General features: G+C 41.9%; 1 protein-coding gene across 4 annotated transcripts in view; it reads left to right on the top strand.

Moving 5' to 3' along the window:
- TRAPPC9 (trafficking protein particle complex subunit 9) overlaps window positions 1–26,727 on the top strand; it is a 543,073-nt gene that overhangs the window by 198,302 nt on the left and 318,044 nt on the right. For all 4 annotated transcript variants that reach the window (XM_074577903.1, XM_074577902.1, XM_074577899.1 and 1 more), the window contains one exon: window positions 4,569–4,679. In XM_074577903.1, coding sequence (XP_074434004.1) covers window positions 4,569–4,679 — 111 coding nt within the window. The remainder of the gene's footprint in view (window positions 1–4,568; window positions 4,680–26,727) is intronic.

The raw sequence follows: 26,727 nt of genomic DNA, 5'->3' as shown, positions 1-26,727 counted from the left end.
ATGACGGTTTAATTTTGCGTCTGTTGATGTGCGATGATACTATGCTATCTCAATAGATTAAAAAAACCCGCAAAATCAAACCACCCAAACACAACCTGACTTCCTTTAGATGTCTTTGACCCAAATTTAAAAAGGGGATAGTAACAGCAAAATGACACAAAACCTCTAAAAAAGACTGGGAAACCACTCGTGACCCTGCATGTTGTGTGAAATGTTGAAAATGGAGTTCTCCGCCTTCCCTGGGATGAACAGAATCATAGAATTGCCAAGGTTGGACGGGACCTTTCGGATCATTGAGTCCAACCATCAACCTAACTCTGACAAAAGCCATCACTAAACCGTATCTCTAAGCACTGTGTCAACCCGTCTTTTAAATACCTCCAGGGATGGTGCCTCAACCACTTCCCTGGGCAGCCTGTTCCAATGCTTAATAACTCTTTCGGTGTAAAAATTTTTCCTAATATCCAGTCTAAACCTACCCTGGTAACTAACATCTACTTAACTGACTTAGAGGACTCAAAATCCACTCAAAGTAGATTTTTTTTCCCCCAGTAACTCACCCTGTACTTCCCTCCCCAAGCCACTAAACATTTAGTGTAAACTATTACATGATGGTAGATATTTTGTAAAAGAAGAAATTGGGTAAGTGTGGGATAATTATTCCCAGTTCCAGGAATCTGTGGCTTATGACTGGTGTTTCTCAGCCAAAAATTTCACTAGGCCATTATGGTATATAATTTAATAATCTTCAAATCCATTTACTATTTTGAGTGGTTTACGTTTTTAAAAGCCAACATACTTCTTTTAAAAATTAATTTACTTAGTATGGAGGCCAGGGTTAATGGTCTAAGATTTACTCTATTGCCTTAAAATCCTTAAAACAATATGACATTGGAAATGTGTCTGATACAGAGCTTCGTTTAAGCAACGGGCTGCTGGCTGGACTTACACGTGGTTGTGCGGCAAAGTCATACTGGAGTTCCTTTATCACACCCGCATGATTATAATTGGCCTCTCAAATCTCATTTACTGACACTTGGGGATAGATTCTTTAATTCCTCTCTCACAAAGGACGGCCTGCTGGAATTTCACCTCTAGTGAAAACTGATATAAAAAATTAATTTGGCTTTCTTGCCAGTTCTTTGTTTTCCTGGAAGTTTCACTCTCACCCAGGTCATGATTCGGCATCATCGGTTCTACACTGATTCTTACTGATTGTGGCACGTTACAAAAAAAAAATAAAATATCATGCTCGTTTTCAGATGTTTAGCAAATTGTTCCTTAACAAATTGAGGGTTTCTTTTTTCCTCTCTAATCTTATTATGATGTTACCTCTAATTTTTGCTTTGTCTTGGTTTCTTTACTTGGATACAGCTTCCAGTGTTTGAAGCTTGCTGTTTTAATTAAAATGTTTTTGTAACCTTTAATTGTGTTTGATTTTCATTGCACTAATACTCCCCTTGATACTGTCCTGTGTTTACTCGGAACATCTAATGCTGTCGTCTTCTACAGTCTTAATGTTGCCTTCAGTCGTTTCATACCTGTATCATCATCTTCCAAGTTATCTAAGTACTGTAATAATTCTGCAACTTTGATTTTTATTAAAGATTTCCCTGGAGAATTAACTTAAAATTGACAAGGAAAGAATTATTTCCCCCACCTGTCTATTTTGTGTGGTGTTTGAGGGGGATGAAATAAATGTCATGATGATGAATAATTTTCACTGCGTAGTCCAAGAGCTCGGACTTGAGAAATCTTAGTATTAGTGATGGTGTTTAGTCCTGAAGGGCTGCCGGTTGTATAGGTCCTTTATATTTATGGCACGAATTACGTTATTTACAAAACTCCGGTTCTGCCGCCAAAAGGCATTTCAGCCAATTGTTTGGTTTTGCTCGGGGATAAATAAAAAATTCCTTCCATGTTGAATTTTGTAAACACCGTCTACACTAAAAGTCTCTCTTGCAGGTCATTACTTTATACCTACTGGAGAGGCAGAAGTTTGCCGTGTCTTCACAGGTCTTGTCCCACTCTCCAATGATGAGATGGAAGCCAGGCTTTTTTTTTTTCTCTCTTTCGTTATTTTATTCTCTCTTGCTGGTAACAGGACAGCTACCGACTCGAATCTGCCCTTCCAGCCTTTTTTTTTTCTTGTGAGCTGTTAAGGAAGGGAGTTTCTAATAAGAGCTATGACTCCATATTTGTTCTAAATTCTTAAGTTTTGACATGTTTGCTTCGGGCGCTCAGCTGCCTTTGTGCGTTCTTTCCTATATGCAGTATTCATTGGGGTTTTACCCAAAGAGAGTGAAAACTCTTAAAATATATATAAAACCAGCCTCCACCCCCACTTTTGCTTTCCACTTTTGCTAAGAGACATGCCACTGTCCCCAAGCAGTGCTCGCTTGTCGTTTACTGCCTGATTGCACGTGACCTGATTGCAAGTGACGTGTCACTTTGGTGGCCTGAACCTTAACCTCCCGTGCTTGTCCTAAGAGCGGTCCCATCTCGAGGGCTTGCGGGGTGGCGATGGAGTTCCTCCTGTGGATGCTCAGAAAATCACAGAATCACAGAATCTTCATGGTTGGAAAGGACCCTTAAGATCATCGAATCCAACCAAACAACCTACAATCTCTGCCACTAGAGCATGCCCTGAAGTGCCACATCTAGATGTTTCTTAAATACCTCTAGGGATGGTGACTCAACCCCCTCCCTGGGCAGGCTGTTCCAGTGCCTGACCACTCTTTCAGTAAAGTCATTCTTCCTAATATCTAATCTAAACCTCCCCTGCCGCAACTTCAGACCATTTCCTCTGGTCCTGTCATTATTCACGTGGGAGAAGAGGCCAACACCCACCTCTCTCCAGCCTCCTTTCAGGTAGTTGTAGAGGGCAATGAGGTGTCCCCTCAGCCTCCTCTTTTCCAAGCTAAACATGCCCAGCTCCCTCAGCCTTTCCTCATATGACCTGGTCTCCAGACCCCTCCCCAGCCTGGTAGCTCTCCTCTGGACACACTCCAGCACTTCAACGTCCCTCTTGTACAGCGGGGCCCAGAACTGAACTCTTGATTTTCAGGAGAGAGTTGTGTTATGTACCGGAGAACGTGTTTCCAAAGTAGAACAGCGGTTCGCAAATTCTTGCGCCTCTTGAGTTTATTTGCCTTTGGAATGGCTGGTGTTTGGTTTTAATTGTAAACTATTATACAACAGGATAAATATACTTGGTTCCCTGACGCAGGCAACCGTATCTTACTTAATTTGAATATGCATATTGTTCAAAGGATGACTCTGATGGCTCTCCCCTTATCAGCATGTTCTTCTTTCGTCCCTTTTGGGGACCTTCTGATTTCACGTGAACTCTCTCTCTAATTAGTGCTGCTGATGGGTTCTGCTTCTGACACCGAATACAAGTTGCCTTTTCCCTTCTCGTTGATTCTGATAGCAACTACACGGCATCAGAGGGTCCGTAATCTTTGTGCAATAGCTATACTACTTTATCCTGTAATTACCAATAAGTCACCTGATTTTGTTATATGTGCATTTAAACTTCATTGACAGCTAAAGCTAAATTGTTGTCCTGCTTCAGGCTGGGATATGTCGCTGTTGTTAAGTAGCTTCTTAGGAAGTTTTGAATTTCAGAAAGGAAACTGAGTTATTGCAGCTGTATGATTGTATTTGGCATTCTGGTATCTCGTTCTGATATTTTCCCATGTGTATGGTGTTATAATCACTCAGTGCTGCTATTTGTGTGTAGTTTCACAAGGAAGAAAAGTTTCTAAATAAGAATAAAAACTGACAAGAAAGTTTCTTCTCTGTAGCTTTGTCGGCGTTATTTCCTAAGCTGATCAGAAGTGTGGTTGGTATATTTATACTGACTGCTTCTAGGGAAATTTGGATTTGAAGGGCAGTAGCTGCCAAATAGAAGGTTTCCTGCGCGAAGTGCCTGGGTTTCCCTTTCTTACAGAAGGGACAGAGTTGTCTCTCCGAGCGGTTGGTGTGATGGAAAAGTACTCGAGTTGCCAGCTTGCTTTGGTCTGCAGGCAAACCAGCTATCCTGGTACAGGGAACTGCTCCCTGACACTGGGCAGGGATTGAAGTTTTTAATTGTAAATTTGTTTCTTAAGAAGATAATGTCAGGAGAGTTTGAAATAATAAAGCTGTTGCGTGTGAATGCTCCAAGAACTGAAAAAAAAATTAAAAATATCTGCAGCTTTTTCCATAGAAGTGAAACTGAAAGCTGCAGAATGAGAATATACACAGGGGATCAAATATTGTGCCGGCTGTAATTGTCGTGGAACTTCTACTCTTTAGGATATATGCTTCTCTCTAGTTTTAGTAAAAAAGAATAATTAAATTTCCAGTTATTAAAAAAAAAGAAAAGATATTTCTAGTAAAAGAGGAAGATACTCTTAGAATTAGACTAGGGTACAAAACATATGGATGCAAATGTATATGTATTTATATTTACGCATATATGTTTATATTTATGTATAAATAGCAATTCTGATACGTGTATCATAATTCTGTGGTGTGTTATTGTAATTGGGGTATTCTTTCTCCCCCCTCCATCTGAACAGCACCCGGCAATGCCATCTACTTCTGGATGTCTTCAATTCGACGGAGCATGAGCTGACCATCAGTGCTAGGAATAACGAAGATTTAATTCTGCATGCTGGGGAATGCCAGCGGTAAGTGCTCTCCGTATTAAAAGGGTCCTAATTTAGCCCTGATATTTATTGATTTATATGCAATTGATGATATTTGTGACCTATTTTTCTTTTTAAATATTGTTCTCATGTCAAAGAGTATAAGAGTTCTACTTTCCTGAAGGTGCGTCACTGATTTCTCGCAACAGCTCAAGTGAATTTAACTTGGCTGTGAATCTGGTAGTACGGAAAATAACAAAATACGAAATAGTTGGTTCTGAGGTGTACAGGTCATTTAACTTGTTTTTGGAGAATGTTTTGATATAATTTTCATGTGCTCTGGATGTAGTTCTGATGTTAAAACCTGATCTCACTGGTTTGTTATCCTTTCCCAGTTCTAAATAGTCTTTTCTTTATGTGGTTCCCAGCCGTTTTATCAGTTTTTGTAGAAAGAAAACTGCAGGAAAGAAAAATAGAATTGAAAAAAAGGCAATCACAATCTCTGCGGAAAAAAATTTCTAGTTGAAGTAGACTGTTATGTGTATTGATTCTTCCAACCCTACTATGGTGATGTAAAGTTCATTTAGTAGTGAACTCTAACCGTTGTTTGCCATAACGTATCTGCCTAGGATTCCTGCTGCTGCTGGTACCCGAGGTTGCTTTTTTTTACCTGCATCACATGATGTTTACATCCAGATGACACCATTTTCATCTTTTAAAAGGTGAAACCGTGAAAAAAGGAAATGTTTCCCCTTCGGTCATGGGCTGTCTGCACGGCTCTCGTCTGTGGGAGAGTTGCGCTGCACTCTTAGATCATGCAATTCATAAACTGATTTAAAGAGAGATGCTTTAATGTCTTCAAATGTCAGTCTGAATGTTAAATTCAAAGTAAAAATGCATGAATTGCAAGGCATGCAATTGTCAAAAAGAAGTATAGGAGGTGTATCGATAGCAGTAAATTCGAAATGCTTTTTGCCTTTTTACTGTGATAAAATGCATTGTCTCAAACCAAGGCTGATTTTTCTCAATTTTACTTTGCCAAGGAATGGACAAAAATACCAGTAACACACAGTGCTTGTTCCTTTTATTTAGAAAGAATTGGGTTATTTTCTTTTTTTAAAAGCATTCTAAATACTCCCCCAAACGTTCGTGTTCTTATCCGTACTGTTTTGTAATGTTGTTTTTATGCCTCTTGCTATTTCCCATCATTTTAGCAGTTGATAAAATAAATTCCTTGAAATCTTTCCCTCCCAACTTTTGGGACAATTTTATAAACCCTTTCAATAAGTCTTTTGAAACACACATTTATCAAGACGGATTGTGTATTATTTTGCAAGTATTTAAACCTTTTAAAGATAGTGACTTTTGTTCTTACTGTACAATATGTTATTGTTTTACCCTTGGTTAGAAGTTGCACTGAGTTTTCTATCAGTTCCGAACTCATTTATTATCTATTTCTTGAATGATCAGTGCTTTTAATTGTAGTAATGTGTACATAGCTCCTATGTTGCTTAGAGTTTTAATTTTTATTCTGATGGATCTGCCACAGAAGCTTAGGTGGAACATACGCTGGGCCTTAAGATTAGCTTCCTCCTCCTAGCATAGTGCTTTTGTTAATCTTATATGAAAAAAACCCCAAAATCGGGTATCTTCCCCCTTTTTTGAGCAATCGTTAACGGTTCTAGGTCTTTCTTTTTAAAGATAGGACAGTCATTCTCAGGAGTTTACATTTGAACCAAGTGTTTTCAGTCCAGACACACAATGCTTTTCGACAGAACCTACTCTCACATTCTCCTCACAGGATCTTTTCTTATCTTTGGACATTGGTTTTTTGTTAATGTCTGGTTAATATTTAAAGAGAGACTCTTCAGTCAAGTTCAGTGTTTTTTCCCTTTCCCTGTACCTTCTTGATTCTGTCCTCATTCTTACGGTTTTCCTCATTCCACTTTTATTTAAATTATAACTTTTTTTGCCAGCTTTGGTCACTCTTGCTTCCTTTTGTAATTTACTCTCCTTCCATTCATCACCATCAGTTTGAAATCTCCTGTCCTGACAAAGTGTAGATAGCAGGAAATTGTTTTCTTCGTTCTTGTTCGTACTGCTGGAGACTGTAAGCTCTCATATTCTCTGCCTCCAGACCTACAAAGAAGGATAATGCTGCATCCTGCCTGTGCTTGCCTCTTTGCTTCCTGCTTTTATTTTTAGAACGTAAAATAACTTGGAAGTCTCTGGTGTGTTGCTTCGCTTTTCTATATTATGGAGCCGTCGCTGTAGAGTGTAAGTTTTGCCCTCCTGTGCCTGGTGAGAGGGAATTTGGAGGAGATCCTTCCATTGCTTTTATGTAAAATGAAGAACTGGACAGGTTGGAGATCTGGGCAAAGAGGAACCTTATGAAATTCAACAAGGGCAAGCGTAGGGTGCTGCACCCGGGGAGGAATAACCCCAGGCACCAGTACAGGTTGGGAGTGACCTGCTGGAGAGCAGCTCAGTGGAAAGAGACCTGGGAGTCCTGGTGTACAACAGGATGACCACGAGCCAGCAATGTGCCCTTGTGGCCAAGAAGGCCAATGGCATCCTGGGGTGCATCAAGAAGAGTGTGGCCAGCAGGTGGAGGGAGGTCATCCTCCCCCTCTGCTTTGCCCTGGTGAGGCCGCACCTGGAGTACTGTGTCCAGTTCTGGGCTCCCCGGTTCAAGAGGGACAGGGAACTGCTGGAGAGGGTGCAGCAAAGGGCTACCAAGATGATGAGGGGACTGGAACATCTCTCTTATGAAGAAAGGCTGAGGGATTTGGGTCTCTTCAGTCTGGAAAAAAGACGTCTGAGGGGGGACCTTATCAACGCTTATAAATACTTAAAGGGCGGGTGTCAGGAGGATGGGGCCAGGGTCTTTTCAGTGGTGCCCAGCAACAGGACAAGAGGTAATGGGCGCAAACTTGAACATAGGAAGTTCTACCTAAATGTGAGGAGGAACTTCTTTCCTTTGAGAGTGGCAGAGCCCTGGCACAGGCTGCCCGGAGAGGTGGTGGAGTCTCTGTCTCTGGAGACATTCCAAACCCGCCTGGATGTGTTCCTGTGCCACCTGCTGTGGGTGACCCTGCTCTGGCAGGGGGTTGGACTACATGATCTCCAGACGTCCCTTCCAACCCTATGATTCTATGATGGAAGGGTCTGGATGCTGCGCTTATTAAAGCACTCTCCATAATGTACGTGAGTTATAGCTAAAATCCACAATTGACTATGTTGCTGGAAATGGGGAGGGTGTAGATGGAAGTAAAGATGCCAAAAAAAGGCTGGGGTGATCGTCAGGTCAGTGCTGGCTGAGTCCACGCAGGGCGGTCCCTGGTATCCATCTTACGGTATCCGTATTATTTGGTGCATTCCAGCTCCCTCGTGTTCTCCGGCTTATTTGTATTTATGTAAAATGGATCAAATGCATAGAATATTTCCCACCCTTTTGACTTTAAGGTCTGAAGTTTACTTTGAGTAACTTAGAGATAGGGAAGCAGTAGCCGTCACAGCACACAGTGTGAAAAAATGCTGTTATACTATTAAGGAAAAGTGGTATCTTTAGGCCATTAAAATACTGTCTGGAAAATACATGGCTTTTTGTACAGTAAGGTTATTCTGCTGGCTAGTAAAGATTATCATTTTAGTTTTCAGAAAACTGTAAGTTTACAATTTTGTGTAATTTTTAAGCCGTTGACTGGAAATATTTGTGGTGTGCATTGTAGCTGTTTTCAGATATGTATGGGAGTGGTTTTTCTGAGACGCAACATGCTTCGCTCCCCATCATTTTATAGTAAGAAATGATACTTTGGGCTCAGTGATTATTTTGTTCACTCATTTTTCTGTCTTTTATCATAATATTTTCTGCGGACACACAAACGGACAGGATCAGCTTTTCATTTTTTTCCCTGTATCCCAAGATGTGACTTAGTGATCTTCGTACTCCCCTTCCTGGTTTCCATATAGTTGGAAATGTTCCTTTGTTTCTCGTTGTGGGGACAATTAGTGATATGTTTTACTTTGAGGCCTTTTGTTCTCAGAAGATTGCGGTGGTGAGGAGAAAGAATTAAGACTCATTTAGAGGAGAGAAGGAAAAGGAAGGAGATTTGCCCTCCCTTTCCTGTGGGGTGGCACGTTGAAGAAAACAGTGGGGTGAGGGTTTTGAAGGGTCATTCGATGAAATCTTGCAAACGTAATCAGGCTTCATTACAAAGCTAGATTCAAAATCAAATTATTTTTTGCTGCTTTACCTCTGCCAGACTTTTTTTAAGCTTTAATATACATGGGGAAATACAGTGGACAACTGCTGTCCTGGCAAAATTTGCCAGACAAGTTGCTCTACTGAAGTTCTGGCTGCAGGGAGCGATGCCGAGATGTTGGCAACGTCTTCAGTTAATACCAAATACGTTTGATATACCACACTGTGGTGTCAACATGTTTTATTAATCTGTCGGGTTGAGTATACTTCATGTGATGACGAGGGAAAGGAGTACTTTGATATGGGCTGTTGGAAAGTTCAGCCTTCAGATGTTTTGCTCAAACCTCCTGTGTGCAAAGCTGTTTCTTGAAGGACTCAGCCGCGCTTTGTTTGTTGAAGGGGCTTTGCTATGAACGCAGAAATGTTTTGAATGTAATCAGCAGTAAAACTGAACTTGTTTATCACAGCGATGTGGCATTCAACAGTTGTTCTCAAATGGAAGAATACAGCAGACAGCTCCGGGAGGGGGATTGTGTTATGTATGTTAACAAAAAAAGTGTTGCCACTAGCGGTGATTTTAATTTATTGAAAAACTTGGGTATGGTAATTATTGTGTTTCTTACTTGATTATCAAACCATTAAAATTAAATTTCATGACAACCCTCATTTATGCGTAAATCACTTCATAATTTATGGTAATAGATGTTATCTCATTATGTGCCCCAGGATATCTCATTTTGTACAACATACCCGGCTCTGCCTTTACATTTCTATTCTGTGCATGGTGTGTCTGGCATTTGGGAACAGCAAACATCATCATCAGTGGGAGATTTATCGTGGTGATGGTCTGAGTAGATCAATCCTCTCATGTATCCTCGTGGTGCAACACAACTGAATTGTTAAAGTCGTCCGCGTATACGAGACTCCACAGGTGGTGGCTGTAGATATAACGCTTTTAGACTAAATTAGAGTTTTCAGACTGTTTTAGCCTTGGTGTGAGGACCGTAGGGATTAAAGCTTCGGACTGCCCAGGAGTAGGACTGGAGTGAGGAGTTAAGAGCAAACAGGACCTGAGTAAGAACAAGATGGAGAAAAAGGGTCAGATGGTGGAGCTGTGAAGGAACATTCAGACATCTTCCCAACCAGAGAGGATGTCTTCTCCACTGGATGCTGGAAAGAAATCTAAAATTTTTGGAGTTGTATTTCCTTGAGAGGAATAGGTAGTTCTGAAACTTCTGAATAGGTGTATCGCTGGTACAGGCCATCCTAAATGAGGAAATCCTTTTACTGGTAATCGAAATGGCAGAAGCTTTTGTGCAAAAAAGTTCTGACAAGTACCAGTGATCCACGTGAATGCCAATGTGAAGTAACATGATGGGATTTCGTTTTTATTTTGTTTTAACTGGGAGGTAACGTAAGAAAAAACAGGCTAAAGAAATACTACTGTAGCAAAGTCAACACTCAGAAGTTAAGAACTGCCAAACTTCTTGCTGGGTCGGCGGTTCCTGCCTTTCAGCAGGGTAATAGGGCTAAATGAGTGAGTTTACTTATACATACATCATACATCCCTGGCCAGTCAGTCTGACCTCGGTGCCTGGGAAGGTCATGGAACAGATCCTCCTCAGTGCCATTACACAGCACATGCAGGAGAACAGGGTGATCAGGCCCAGTCAGCGTGGGTTTGTGAAGGGCAGGTCATGCCTATCAAACCTAATATCTTTCTATGATAAGGTGACCCACTTAGTGGATGAGGGAAAAGCTGTGGATGTTATCTACTTGGATTTTTGCAAAGCTTTTGACACCGTTTCCCACAGCATTCTCCTGGAGAAACTGGCTGCTCATGGCCTGGACAGGTGTACTCTTCGCTGGGTAAAAAACTGGCTGGATGGCCGTGCCCAGAGAGTGGTGGTAAATGGAGTTAAATCCAGTTGGTGTCCAGTCACAAGTGGTGTCCCCCAGGGTTCGGTGCTGGGGCCGGTTCTCTTTAATATCTTTATCAATGATCTGGATGAAGGGATTGAATGCACCCTCAGTAAGTTCGCAGATGACACTAAACTGGGCGGGCGTGTTGATCTGCTTGAGGGTAGGTTGGCTCTGCAGAGGGATCTGGACAGGCTAGACCGATGGGCTGAGACCAATGGTATGAGGTTCAACAAGGCCAAGTGCCGGGTCCTGCACTTGGGACACAACAACCCCATGCAGCGCTACAGGATTGGGGCAGAATGGCTTGAAAGCAGCTCGACAGAAAAGGACTTGGGAGTGTTGGTTGACAGCCGGCTGAATATGAGCCAGCAGTGTGCCCAGGTGGCCAAGAAGGCCAACAGCATCCTAGCCTGTATCAGGAATAGTGTGGTGAGCCGGACTAGGGAAGTGATCATCCCCCTGTACTCGGCACTGGTGAGGCCCCACCTCGAGTACTGCGTTCAGTTTTGGGCCCCTCGCTACAGGAGGGACATTGAGGTGCTGGAGCGGGTCCAGAGAAGGGCTACAAAGCTGGTGAGGGGCCTGGAGGACAAACCTTATGAAGAACGACTGAGGGAGCTGGGGTTGTTTAGCCTGGAGAAGAGGAGGCTGAGGGGAGACCTTATCACCCTCTACAACTACCTGAAAGGAGGTTGTAGAGAGATGGGGGCTGACCTCTTCTCCCTGGTGACAAGTGATAGGACAAGGGGAAACAGGTTCAAGTTACGTCAGGGGAGGTTTAGATTAGATATTAGGAGACATTTTTTCACTGAAAGGGTTATTAAACATTGGAATAGGCTGCCCAGGGAGGTGGTGGATTCACCATCCCTGGAGGTGTTTAAAAAAAGGGTAGATGGGGCACTGAGGGACATGGTTTAGAAGTGGCTCTTGTCAGGGTAGGCTAAAGGTTGGACTCGATGATCTTAAAGGTCCCTTCCAACCTCAACAATTCTATGATTCTATGATTCTATACCCACTATGGTAAGTTTTGTTGGGTTTTTTTAAAGTCAGCAGAAGCATAGCTATTTTTCTCAGTTTTGATAAGTGAACTTGTGTGTGTATTGACTTCACCTATTTTTTTTAATGCTTTTTTGGTTAAATTCTAATGAGTCAAGAATAACAAAAGAAAAAAATTATTTTCATTTTTATACCTCTCATCACATAGTATGGTGTTTCTTTCATCCATGGCAAGTAAAGAATTGTTTTGAAGTCCTTTGTGTGCATACTATTAATGAGGGCCATTGACTACTGCTTAATTATTTTACTTAAATGCGTTGATTAATTGAGCTGTGAAGTCTTTGATGTGGTATACTGCAGTTTCTGCAATATTAGTTAACAATGCACGGAGATATTGAAAACATTTTGAAATAAGTCCTCTGCCAAAGGGTATGAGAATTAAAAATTCTGCCCGTTTTTAAACTATAAGTTCTCTTAATAAATTTATTGTCCATGTGTAAGTAAATCATGATTGTTATTTCTCATAGCTGCCAAGTCAGTGTTTAATTTGTGCTTCTGTTTATGACAGGGTGTGTTGTCTGTATGAGAGATTAATGATTTTTTCCTTACGTTGCTGGTACGGTTTATGTTTTAAAGACAAAGCTGCTATGACTAAGGCTTTACATGCTGTTATCAAGAGAAAATAAAATTTCACAGCAATTTCCCTGGGTCCTCATGTTAAATCCATGGCAAGCTAGAAGTCTCTGAGATACCTTCGGGTCAAATTAAAAAACATCAAAGGTTGTATTAACTAGAACATGAAGTTTTCAGTTTCACCTGCTGTTTTCAGGGTAATCCGTTTTATTTTGTCTTTTACTTGGCATTTGTTAAATACACTTTTAATTTTTTTTAAGGCTTGCCTCTTTTTTGCTAATAGCCAAATCAATCTCGAAATATGCTACATAATTTTGAGTGAATAATTAGGTATGTTCAATAAAGAATTGGAAAGGAAATGTTTGTTTGGGTAGGAAAGGGTGATATATCTAGCACTGATCAGATCCGTAGTATGATCCAGTTCTAATATGGATATTTATTTCAAAGCACTTTGCAGAAATTGGAGATGTTACAGGAAGAATCTGCAAAAATTATCGGCTGAGAAAATAATAAATGTAATAATAATAAAAAAAAGAGCAATATAAGGAATAATACAGAGAAATTTTGGGTTTGGACTGCTTTGTAGTTAGAGCACTCAAGGAGTTCCTTCACTGAAGGGGGCATGCTTCCCATGAAATGTTAATCCAGATGTCTTTTGAGGTCCCTTCCAGCCTTGACTCTTCTGTGATTGTGATTCTGCGGTAAGGTGCAAAGTCATGACGGGTGATCGCAGGGTGGTCGTGAGTGCAAGGTCCTGCACCTGGGTCATGACAATGCCAGGCACAAATACAGGTCGGGCGGAGAAAGGCTTGAGAGCAGCCCTGAGGAGAAGGACTTGGGGGTGCTGGTGGATGAGAAGCTCAACATAAGCCAGCAATGCGCGCTTGCAGCCCAGAAAGCCAACCGCATCCTGGGCTGCATCAAAAGAAGCATGGCCAGCAGGGCAAGGGAGGTGATTCTGCCCCTCTACTCTGCTCTGGTGAGACCCCACCTGGAGTACTGCTACTGCGTCCAGCTCTGGAGTCCTCAACACAAGAAGGACGTGGACCTGTTGGAACGACCTTTGTGGAGGGCCACAAAGATGATCTGAGGGCTGGAGCACCTCTCCTATGAGGACAGGCTGAGAGAGTTGGGGTTGTTCAGCCTGGAGAAGAGAAGGCTCCAGGGAGACTTTATAGCAGCCTTCCAGTACCTAAAGGGGGCTACAGGAAGGATGGGGTGGACTCTTTACCAGGGAGTGTAATGACAGGACACAGGGTAACGGCCTCAAACTGGAAGAGGGTAGATTTAGATTGGATATCAGGAAGAAATTCTTGACTGTAAGGCTGGTGAAACACTGAAACAGGTTGCTCAGGGAAGTTGTCAATGCCCCATCCCCAGAGGTGTTCAAGGCCAGGCTGGATGGGGCTTGGAGCAACCTGGTCTAGTGGGAGGTGTCCCTGGCCATGTCAGGGGGGTTGGAACTAGATGATCTTTGAGGTCCCTTCCGACCCGAACCATTCTGTGAGTGTACTGCAAAAAACCCAAATATGATCTGAGAACAGGACAAGCAAATAGAAATAGGGAATAAGAAGTGAGAATTATGACATTCAGTTCTGCTCGCGAGTATACAAGAAAGAGGAAATGGAATGGTAGAAGATGCAGATAACTGATGAAAATAACGTAGACATTGACTTTGGTTTGATAAGTGCAGTAAAATTTACAAGGGATTATTAATGTATTCTATGAACTCGGGGGCAGAGAAGGGCTCTCTTCTAAAGGTTAAGGGAGGTGAGGACACCAAGAAGAGTTAAACTTTGAGCTGTCTATGAATGCGGCTAGAAATGAAAAGATTTTCAGGCCTCGGACATCATCAGATTGTTTGGCAGTCTCCCTCGGAGAGAAGTGGAGGCAAAGAACCTGGCTGCTCCTAAGGTGTCCTCACTGGAATTGCTCAAGACCTGCCTGCCATTGCCACAGTTTCCAACAGGAAGACCTTTTCCAGTGTTCTGTTCCTGTAATTGATGAAAACAAATGCCCTCGTAGGTTTTACGGCAACAAATACTTGAATAGATACCTGTTCCTGCCACCATTCCCTCCCCAGTGCAATGTCATCCTTTTGTTCTGAACGTAGAGTTATGGTGTATTTCTACAGGCAACGTGCAAGAGAATCTCATTCCTGTGATTTGCACTTGAATTTAGCATTTCTGTTTCTGATCAAAACGACACATAATTTGGAACCCAGATAAACCAGCCTTCTCTAATTGCTGGTACGGAGACTTTCCCCTGTTTGCAGGTTTGTCCGTGTAAGGTGTTTCTCCCCTCTCCCAGCTTCATTTGAAAGACTCCGTGTATTGCTTGTATGAGTTGGAGGCGGCAACCGGTTTGGTATTATATGACTTCTCAGCAGATCTTTCTCTTCTTCCACTTCTTCAAAAGTAGGTCTAAGCAATTTAATTGTTTTTCTAAATCGGGGATGGCTAGCTGACCGGATCTCGCCTGCACGGCAGTTTTTCTGACCTCTTTGAACGTTGACTTGACCTCAGGAGACCCAATTTGCACTATTTCTAATATTTTGTGTGCGCAGCTAGGGAAACGGGTGGTTTGTGAGTGCAGGCCAAGTTTGTCTCTGGCAGGATTTATGAAGTTTAACAGGGTACAGCATAAACATGGCGAGATAGGCTGGCCCTTATACAAAATACCACGTAGATATAGTACGAGTTTGCTATCCTAGTTTCAGATGGTCTATAAATCTCTCAAAGTCCAAAAGAGTAATCTTCATTTTCCCCTTAAATCATAAGTAGATCACAGGTTGTAGGAAGTGCAGGGGTTCAAAAGCTCTCTCTTGAAAAAAGTCAGAATAATTGATTTCATAATTCAGATTAAGAAATTATTTAAAAAAAAAATAGAGTTGGGGTTGGTGTAGGTTTTGTTTTTTCTTTTCCACAGAAGAAACCAGACTTTTTCCTTCCTTCATTTCTTCAATACTTGGAAAAATTATTTATTTATTGAAATTTTTGGGTGCTAGGCACACTTGTGGAAGCAATTGGCTGAAGCGCTAATACATTATTATTGGGTTTTCATTTTTGCGCGAGAGATCCGGAAGAAAAAGTAACAAAGTAAGAAAATTCATCAGTGTTTCTTTTGTTAGTAAACAACAGAGCAAGAGGCTGAACAGGAAAAAATACGGCTTCCTGGAGGGAGTCGTAGTTGAAATGGCTTGTGCTTGCCCTTACTTCACATGTATTCAAGCCAACAGATTAGTATTGTGGTTTAAGAAAATCGTGTTTCAGCATTGATGGATGATGGAAAATAGCGGAGAATTAAGGTGAACAGTATCAACCTTTTTCCCTCCAGAGGATGAATTCCTTTCTTCCTTTATTTTTCACCTGTTACAGATGGCATGGTGCCAGTTTCTGGTAAGGCTCTTGGCCTCTAGACTTATATAGTACTTTAAGTAGTGTGTTATTGGGAGTAGTGTGTATTTGCAGAATCCTTCATAGGTCCGATTAGATGCATTACTTCTTCTCTTCACTTGTACCTAAAATTCTGGTGCCTTGTATGTTCATCTAAGAGGTGAAAAGTTGCCGTGGAATGTATTTTCCTGATAAATTGCTCTAGTACCGTATTTGGAGATGTGGAAATAGGAAGTGAAGGGTATCTGGAGGTGTAGAACCTTTAGAGGTTGTAGGTTCATGCGGTGAAGATAACTGAATGCTTTTAGTCCATTTCCTAATTAACCATCATCTTTATTTTCGGGGAAAAAGCTACCTAACACATTTCAGGACGTTTTTGTCCATGCTGCCAGTAAGAGTGAGTACTTGGGTGTACGTACAGCTCCAGGTCACACCATGTTTGATCGATATCTGTAGATAAATAAATTAATTTAGCCTATGGCGGTATCTGTATTTAGGAGCACTTGCTGTGTTTTGTGGCTGTGGTGACATGGTGACTGCATTAATGGGATGAAAGAAGATTGTCTTGAGCGGCTGCCAGTTATGTCTGCTCTAATGGCCAAAGGATTTATTAAAGTTACACTCTGATGTTGCGCTGATTTGGCTTTCTGCCTGCTCTCTGATGTTCTGTAGAAGATCATGGTGGTACGGCGTAGATTTCCTGGAGTTGGAAATGAAAATACCCAATTCCTATTAATTTATTTTAGATGATCAAAAGTATAACTAAAATAGCTGTTTTCTGAGTCTTTCCTTCGAAGAGAACAGCCATTTAAAATCAGTGCTTCAGCAGCGTGAATTTCTTCCGCGCTCTTGACATCCATTTACTTCTTCCTTCATTAACTGGAAACAAAAGCTAAACCAACAGTGATCTGAGAATATCACTGAAAGATGTTCTGTAAATGCTGTAGTATAGAAAGCCTGCTTTTTATCCCATTTTCGTCTTGCAGTTATAAAGGTGTCTCCAGAAGTTGGTCTGAAGTGGAGTCTTTGCTTTTTTTCTCCTGATGCCACTGTACTAACTGGTAGGCAAAAAGTTGAAGCCTTCTTTGGAATAATGCAAGGATTTATAAGTTCTGATAACAATATTCTGATAAATTTGAATGCAATGTGTGATTTGCCCTACCGAAGTGTATAGTATTGGCAGGGGATATGGGGTGGTCTTAAGTCCATACTCTTTTCTCCTCAGCCATTTTGTCTCTCCGCTCCGGCCCGCTCTTGCAATGGCTGGATCTTCCCACGGGAGAGCTTCACCCGCCGTAGCTCGCCGTGCTCTCGGTCCACAGGGCAGTTTTCGACACCGCTGACTGCTTCTATTTTGTTTTCTTACAAGTGACATCTGTAATAAAAATGAAGGCACATGCTCTAGCTTTGGATTTTTAAAGAATAACAGAGAGTTCTCCAATGAGATCATGGGATTGTTTAATTTTCTGGCCCTCAGAAGGACTGTTGCTTGAGGGAAGGGGACTCTAAATCTGAATCCTATAGTACTTTGATTTCTGCCTGGTGTGGTAGGTGTGTTTAAAACCTCCATAATATACACTTTTAAAATTACTCCTCGTCTTGTGCAGTACTTTCAGGCTATGAAAGATCCCGACGTTATGGAAACGTTCCAAATTTAATACGTTGAATCGTAAGGCAGTTCTCTCAGGAAAGAGGGTGACTTGTAATAAAGAGGGTTTATTACAGGTTTCTTTCTTTTTTTTTTTTTTTTTTTTTTTGTATACATCTGCATCACAGAAGTGTGCTGAATTGGGAAAGAGTAAACACGATTTTATGCAGGGAAGTTGTAGCTCATAAATCCCTTGCAGTTCTGTCAAAGGAGCTAACAAGCTTGTGGATAAGGAAGATCTACTGAATATAATTATTGATGTATGACAATGTTCCCCACCAAAGGCTGATAGAGAATCCAAGCTGCTGTGGGATAAGAAGGGAAAGTTATTAATTGGTTAAGAGAAAGGGGACAGAGGGGTTTTCAGTGTCGAGATCAAGTCTTTGTTGGAGCCGATCTGGAATGTGGGTTGGGCTCTGAGCTGCTCAGCCTCTTGGGACGGTGTGTGGGGAAGGGGGTGGGCAGGGGGCCAGGGAGTCCCCCGTAGTAAACTCTGGGCTGCACAGGGGGAAGCTGACGGCGAGGAATTACGGAAGGACCAGGGGATAAACTGGCAGGTGAACTTCAGTCTCAATAAATCCAAAGTGATGTACGGGATGGACAAAGAATCCAAACTTTCAATAGTGAACGCTGAGCTCTGAGCTCTTTCACCTCTTAGGAACAGGATGCGGGTTTTGACACACCCATCTGTGAAAATGCTGCCCAGGGTCTAGAGCAGCTGAATGCAACACAACCGTCTTTTGGAGCAGATTTATTGTATCAGCGCGGAGTAGGGTGTTTTCCCTTCTTTGCTATGATCTCCCCTAATGAGAAGGTGATACTTGAAAACTATTCGGAGTTGAAAGGAAGCGCTAGGAAGGAAATATCTGCAAAAGGGAACCTGATATGACCAAGGAATGTAGATGCTTTTACACTTGAGGGGGAAAAAAAAAGAAAATAAAAGCAAGCCCACATTATAAATGGAAGAATGAATTATAAAACTATTTGAAGTTTAATAGCCTGAGATGGTTGGTAGTATCTTCTTTCCCCCCCCACTTTCATTTATGGGATTAAAGTTTTGCCATCTGGTATCACTGTTGGCAAAGTGGTTAAACGGAAACTGGTTTATCAGTTCTTATCTTCACAAACTAAATTATTTACTGCTTGGTGAAGACTTTGCTATTGCCTGCAGATCTTTTCCTGACTTGCGACCTGAAGGTTTCAGGAGTGTTCCCACACGTGCAGCTGATGCAGGCTTTGCACTGCCAAAGTGCAGCTTCAAGGAGAGCGGCTGGTAACGGGTTGGAGCCTCTTTATGCTAGATTATTTGGGGATAGAGTAGAGATTTTCCTCTCCTGTGAGAGGTGGTCTTTCAGATTCTTCAGATACTCTAAGGTGTTTCTCTGTTTCCCGGTGGCTCATTCTCCTCATCCTTTCAGAATTTCCTTTCCCATGACTTGTGCCCATGCACAATTCAACTAGTTGTAGGTCTGTCCTTTAACTGAGAGGGGAAAGCAGTGGACAAGTAGGAATGGCAACCACTCCTTTAATATTTTTGAAATCAGCTGAAAGCATTATAAATCACATGACAAAATTAAAAATTATAATCTGGATAAATTCAGGTACGTATTGAAACTAGATATGCTCAGGATAACAGAATAGAGTTTGGCCAGTGGTTTAGTGTGGCTACATGCCTTTAATAGAATTAAAATAACTTTTCCTCTTTGCTGTGTAAGTCTCCAGAAGCTAATCTTGTTTTGGAAAGAATCTACTGAGTCATTACTCGGAGAAGGAAATTTTTCTCTCTAAATTGCTCCCGCTATAAGAGTTGACTAGGTCATCTGTATTTTTCCTGAAATGTTTAGTCGTTGTCTTTTTTTTTTTTTTTTTTTTTTTTACAGTTCAAACTGAAATATATGTCAACTCCACAGAACACGTGGCAGAATGTTAATTCTGTTAATAGTTGCTGTGAAACACGTACGGTGAAATCCCCGCCATGGATGGATCTCAGCTAAAAGCTTTCCCTTTGACAAATGAGGGCCTAACACGGAAATTATACATCCTGATCACCAAAGTTTCCTTCCAGGGTTAGATCATCAGGGAGTCTTGGTTCTCAGCCCTATCTTTTATCTCAAAATGGTCTTAATGAGTTGTGCATCTCCCGATGAGTTGACAGAGCTTTCGCAGCTTCAAGGAGATCTAACGCCTGCTAATACCAGTGTGAAAGCTTGGCTGCTAAGTTGCCAAGACCACATTTAACCTATTTAAATAAAAAAAAGCCTACCATTGATCTGGTTTTCGTACTGTGTTATCTTGACCGCTTTGATTTGGGGAGATGTATTATTTAAAGGAAGATTTTAGTATTTAATTTGCAATGTTTAAAAGGAGAGAAGCTGCCTTTCTGGGATTGATAAAGATAATAAAATACAGTTGAGTGATAATTTAGTGATAGGAATTTCTGAGCTCTTAAAAGAAGATTTTTCTGCTACGTGAAGATTCTGTTTGGTGTGAACAAAACCAGGCTGGATCAAGAAGAAATTTCGCATGATATGAGGAGAAGGTTTTAGTGAACCTGAGCCGTGAGGGTAGGAGCAGTGAATGACACCGCGTGTAAACCAGGTGTATCCCTGTGGTTCCGACGTAGTTGAATTCCCACTTTCATCGGTCCCAGGTTTTAAGGATGGTGGTAGTTTTGAACAAACCTTTCCGTCCATGTGTGTAGTTTGAAATTGTAGAACCATAGGATAGTTTGGGTTGGAAGGGACCTTAAAGGTCATCTAGTTCCCACCCTCTGCCCTGGGCAGGGACACCTCCCACCAGACCAGGCTGCTCCAAGCCCCATCCAGCCTGGCCTTGAACACCTCCAGGGATGGGGCAGCCACAGCTTCTCTGGGCAACCTGTTTCAGTACTTCACCAACCTCATTGTAACAAATTTATTCCTCATCTCCAATCTAAATCTACCCTCTTTCAGTTTAAAACTGTTGCCCCTTGTCCTGTCCCTACAGGCCTTGGTAAAAAGTCTCTCTCCGTCTTTCTTATAAGCCCCCTTTAAGTGCTGAAAGGCCGCAATAAGTTCTCCCCGGAGCCTTCTCTTCTCCAGGCTGAACAACCCCAAGTCTCTCAGTCTGTCCCCACAGCAGAGGGGCTCCAGCCCTTGGATCATCTTTGTGGCCTCCTCTGGATCCGCTCCAACAGGTCCTTGGGTCTTTCTTGTGCTGGGGACCCCAGAGCTGGAGGCAGCACTCCAGGAGGGGCACCAAGGAGTAACAGCAGCACATGTTTTTTTTATTTTTTCACAGTCCTGAAAAATATGTTATTTAGGGATGGGAACCGTGTCATTTTGTGTGTACAGTAATGAGTTAATGCAGACTTGTCTTTAATGAGGGTGCTTGGGGTGGCAGTGACGGTGCGGGTTTGAAATTGGCTGGTTTTGGTCAACGCTAGAAATAGAAGTGAAATGGACTTTGTGTAGAAAAAGGAGAAACCTTGTTTTTTATAAGCTGTTCACACTGAATACGTGTTTGTGTGTGCTTGGAAAAAGTTTCAGACAGATATCTGAGATGACTTCAACTAGCAAAATACAATTTGTATGGATAATAGTTGCACATTGCATTGGCAAATAAGAGAATTTATACAAATTTATTTTTACAAATATTTGTCTTAGTTTCATAATGTCTTGTTTCACAGTACAGTAAAACTGCATTATTTTACCGTAAGCCCTGTGGCTGTATCTTTTTCGGTAACTAGGCGAAGCGTTTCACCTCTCGCTACTTGGGAGTTTTTGTACGAGTTGTGAGCGAAATCTATTTTGGAAAGAGCAGAAAAACCGCGGGTGACGCCTGCAAATCTAACCTCTTCCGTTTGAATAAAGCTTACGTTGAGGGCGTAGCAGTTCAGTGGCTGAAGAAGTGGAAAGAGAATACGAAATTAGGAAAATACACGCATTAAAGCTACTTGTGTAGCAGTTTACTTTCCTGCTGCTCTTTGAAGAAAAGGGGGCAGGGAAGAAAACAGTGTCTTTAAATAACCTGTCAGGCTGCTGCTGCAGCTACTTCCTTGTGTGACAGATACTGCATTTCTCATTAATGGTACCTTGCGAGTGCCTGTGGTTGCCATAGTAACTATCTCTGAGCCTTATACCTTAAATTTATCCTGACAAAGGTTATTGTGGCAATTCCTACTAATTGGCTTTTTTCGCTGCTGCTATTTTTAACTCATCCCCTCCTCCTCTATTTAAGTTACAGATCCTAAGGGGAATGAATTGGCAGGATGGCCCTGGGTGAGAAAATGCTTTACAGGGCAGGACTAATTGGCAACTAAACTCTACGTTTTATTCTGTAGTGCTTGGTCCGAAAAATCTAAATCGTGACTTTCAGTGGTAACTAAAATGTTATCTGGTTTGTCCTTCAAACGTTTTGGTATGAAATAAGAGAGATGCTCTTGAAACGCGGTTTTGGTTCCTGCAGGCTGCTACTATTGTTTATTACCAAATATTAGTCATGACGTTTATTACCAGATACTACTACCAGCAGAGATACAAGGAAATAAGCCACATCCTGAAGAACTGAAAAGCTAATTTAAAGTAAGTTTCTAATAACCGGAAGATTGCACAATAAGAGAGCGAGCCTCGCGCTGTACTTGCACCTGGGACAGGGGCTGTATTAGTACGAACGCAGTTACGTGGCGTGTGCTGGTACAGCAGGTTGAATTAAAAAGTGATGATATCATCGTTTAATTTCCTGTAGCTGCTTTAGAGGGTTTTAGAGGACTGCTGCTCCAACATTTCCAGTGGCTGAGAACTCCTAATTGCTTGATTGACTTCAGTTACATTTTCCAGGCTCAGGGCTGAGAGAGCAAAGCAGTGACGTGATGAGCAGTCCCGGAGTATTCATTTCATGGGCACAGAGCAGCAGAGAAGAGAAGTCGCAGGTAGAAGGTGGCGGCGGGGGAGGGACACTGACAAGCGCTGTAACTTTTGATAGTGTGGCAGGAACAGTTCAGTTCTGCTGAACAGCAAGAAATGTGATTGCAGCTATGATAAGGTACAAAATGTAGCCATAAAGAAGGCAACACGATAGCAGTAAATCAAGCCATGCCATTAGAGGACGGGAAGCGGCAGAGGATTCTCAACTTTTCCGTAAGGTGAAGGACACAGAGGCACGTTCAACCCCCTGTTTTACACCCAGCCAATTTCTGCCCGGCACCGTTCACCCAAAGGTGCAGCCAGCAGTCATTTGACCGCCTTTCTTTTGAGACGTATGAGAAAACCTCTTAAAACTTCACAACCTTTAAACATTGAACTTTCTCGTTTGGATATCTTCAGCCCTGATGTAGATCAGCACTTAAGTTTAGGGCACAGCAACCTTAAATGGCGCAAGAAATGTTTATTCACAGTTGACTTCTGAACCATTAAGGCTAATGCATTCAGTTGCTTTGAAGCCCAAGAGTCCATCCACTAGAACTTCTTAGAACAGTTTCATTTTCTTCCCGTGCTTTGTCAGAAGGCATTTACAAGGAATTTAAATTCATGTCTGGGAATGGAAATTTGCTACAAAGCTAGAAAGATCCCTATAGAAATCTGAAAAAAAAAATAATATGGAGATTTGGGCACTATATACTTCCTTAGGGGCTATGCAGGGGTAAGTTTCATTCAGCATTGTTTTTTATGGTGTATCACTTTGGCCAAAAAGCCTCTTTTTCAATATAAAAACAAAATGGAAAGCTCTGGAAGTTTGTCATTGGCTTTCAGCGTTTTTAATTCTCCTCCTTCAGCGTGAAGGATAAGATGGAGGATAACTCTATGCTAAGTAGGTGGACGGGATTTATAGCTTGTTTACAGTAAGTCTGCCTTTCATATAATTTAAGATGAAGGTAACAGAGCTTTGTGGGATACAGCATTGGTATTTTGGCACTCTGAAGCGGGTTCAATGTGCTACTGTAGAAACCTCATTCTCTCTCCTCACGTATTCCATGCTACAATTCCTAACGCACTGTTGAGCTTTCTAGATTTTCCTGTATTCTTCATGTCTGAACAAGAACAGAATTCAGAACTGGTATTTGCTCATTTTTTGGAACTTTAGTCATTTACTGTAACAGGTAGTGAACTGCAATAACGAAGTCCGTCACGCATGTTTTTTCATCCTGATGCTTAAGTATGGAGGTGTATGTTGTGATTTGGGGCCCGAGAGATAAAACGGTAAGCGATTTTCTGGCTGTCACTCAGCAGGAAAGTGCCAAGAGCAGAAACACAATCTGCCTTTCTGGGTTTGCTGCTGCCACTGAGTGCCGAATTCACTGCCCCGGCAGCAGCAGAACACGTACCGTGTACCTGAACGTAGATAGACACGCAGTGATACCAAGAGCTGGGATGTCTAAAGAGCACCTCGAAGATTTCCAGAAGTTTTTACTTTAAATACATCAGCAATAGTGGTCTGAAATGTAAATGATGATTTACAGTCACATAGGAAATTACAGCATTGGTAAAGACAAATCGTTTTTTCCTGTGGTCAGTCCTGGAAATGCCAGAGCCCTGTTGGAAATCTAAAATTAAATATGGGTTGAAGAAAACATCATTCACATACTGTTATAATTTTTCAAGCTTTTGAGGCATTTAAACTTCACTTTTGTATAGAAAATTATACTCATTTTCTGCATAAAAGAATTCCTAGCTGAACACCTACCGAAGAGTTTTTCTTCGTGTGTTGACTTTTCTATTGTGTTGACCATTAACTATAATTTTTGTTCTTCTCAGCAATTTCATATCTTCATTTTGTTTATAAATCCATTGACAATGGGATGTCTTTTTCCTGTGTGTGTTTTCTCCCTGACACAAAGTGATTCTGGTCAGTACTTAGGTTGTATACTTGCTGCTGCAGGAATTACAAAAGATTAAGGAATAATATGGAAAAAGAAGAAAATATTAATTTAGGGTGGATGTGTTCTCAGATCTTGCACTTAGACATAAAGAATGTATCTAATACATAGCATCATAGAATGGTTTGGGTTGGAAGGGACCTTAAAGATCATCTTGTTCCAACCCCCCTGCCATGAACAGGGACACTTCCCACTAGACCAGGTGGGATGCTCAAAACATCATAGATACTAATTTTATTACTGCTGGGGGAACTATACAATTATTTTTGATACTGTCATAGAATATAATACATTCTACTGAATTATGAACTCCATGTTTTATTCTTCATATGTTTCATCTGAAGACCACTACAGTCAGTGCCGTGTGCAGTGCCCCAGAATAGAGGGAAATAACAGAAATAAAAAACTTGCTGTAATAAGAAGATCGAATCCTGGCTGATTCCAAACAGTTTTGGAAATACTGCATTTTCTTGACCAAATAAGTGTTGGAGGAACTTGATCGATGTACATAATGGGGGGTGGAACTACCTGCTTAAGCTGGGTCACCCAGCACAGGTGCCAGGATTGTGTCTAGTTGGCTTTGAATGTTGAATATCTCCGTAGATGAAGATTCTACAACCTCTTTGGATAACCTGTCTCAGCGTTTGACCATCCTCACAGAAAAAAAAGTGTTTTCTCAAGTTCAGATCGAATTTCATGTGTTTTAACGTGTCCTGTGCCTCTTCGCCTGTCACTGGGCACTACTGAGAAGAGTCTGGCTCCCACATCATCATTTCGTATCGCATATTTGTAGACATTGATGAGATCCCTCCTGAGCCTTCCAGTCTTCAGGCTGAACAGGTCCCAGGTCTCAGCCTTTCCTCATATGAAAGATTCTCCAGTCTCTTAATCACCTTAGTGGCCCCATGCTGGACTCGCTCCAGGAAGTCAATATCTTCTACTGGGTAGCCCAGCGCTGGACCCAGTGCTCCAGTTATGTCTCAGCAGTTCGGAGTAGATGGGAAGGATCACCTCCCTCAACCTGTGGGCAGCTCTCTGCCTAATTCATTCCAGGATGCTGTTGGCCTTTTTTGCAATACGGGCACATGGCTGCCTCGTGATCAGCTTGTTCTTCCAGCTGTTGGTCCTGTTCAACAGCTGGTCCTTCCAGCTGTTGGTCCCCACTATATACTGGTACCGGGTGTTATTCCTTCCCAGGTGCAGGACTTTGCATTTCTTCTTGTTCAACTTCATGAGATTCCACTCAGTCCATTTCTCCAGGCTGTCGAGGTCCCTCTGAATGGCATCATGATCCTCAGGTGTATCAGCCACTCCCTCTGATTTTGTATCATCTGTGAACTTGCTAAGGATGCTTAATCAACCAAATCATTAATGAAGATGTTAAACAGCATCAGACCCACTCACTATTGACCCCTGGAATATGCTGCTAGCGATTGGCTTCCAACTGAACCTTGTGTCGCTGATCACAACACTGTTGGCTCAGTAGTTCAGCTAGTTTTTATCCCCCTCACTCTCCACTTATCTAACCCGTACTTTGTCAGCTTGTCTATGATGATGTTATGGGAAAGAGTGTCAAAGGCATTACTAAATTTGAGGTAGAAACAACATCCATTGCTCTCCCCGGTCAACCAAGCCAGTCACCTTATTGTATGAGGCAATGAGGTTGTTAAAGCACGGTTTCCCCTTCATAAACCCATGCAAACTACTCCCGATCATCATCTTGTCCTTCATGTGTTTGGAAGTGGCTTCCTTGATGGATTTTTTTCCATCACCTTCCCAGGGACTGGGAAGCGGCTGACTGGACTTTGGTCAAAAATATAGATAGGTCTTTACAATATACGCTGTCCCAGGCATTTTTGTCTTTGTACAAACATTCTTGCTATACGATACTAAGATGTACTGTAGATATCTCAAGATTCTTAAGTGAGTCTTTGATCTACAAAAGTTGGTTTGAGGGCTATTACTACTGGATGTCAAACCTGGTAAAAGTACCAGACCACCAGAGAGAGAGCTCCCTTGATGGACAGTAGAGTGCGGCCTCTCCAAGCGTCGTGGTTCAAGCCCAGCCAGCAACTAAAAACCACACAGCCGCTTGCTCGCTCCCCCTGGTGGGATGGGGCAGAGAATCGAAAGGGTAAAAGTGAGAAAACTCGTGGGTTGAGATAAAGACAGTTCAATAGTTAGAGCAAAAGCTGGACACAGAAGCAAAGCAAAACAAGGAATTCATTCGCCATTTCCCATCAGCAGGCAGATGTTCAGCCTGGGAAGGCTGGGTTTCATCATCCATAAAGGTTACCTGGGAAGACAAACACCATAACTCCGCACGTCCCCCCTTTTTCTTCCCCCAGCTTTATATGCTGAGCGTGATGTCATTTGGTATGGAATATTCCTTTGGTCAGCTGGGGTCAGCTGTCCCAGTTGTGTCCCCTCCCAACTTC

Source organism: Larus michahellis, chromosome 2 (genome assembly GCF_964199755.1).
Source record: "Larus michahellis chromosome 2, bLarMic1.1, whole genome shotgun sequence".
NCBI lineage: Eukaryota > Metazoa > Chordata > Aves > Charadriiformes > Laridae > Larus > Larus michahellis.
The sequence above is the reverse complement of the archived record's forward strand: the minus strand, read 5'-3'. Positions and strand labels throughout refer to the sequence as shown.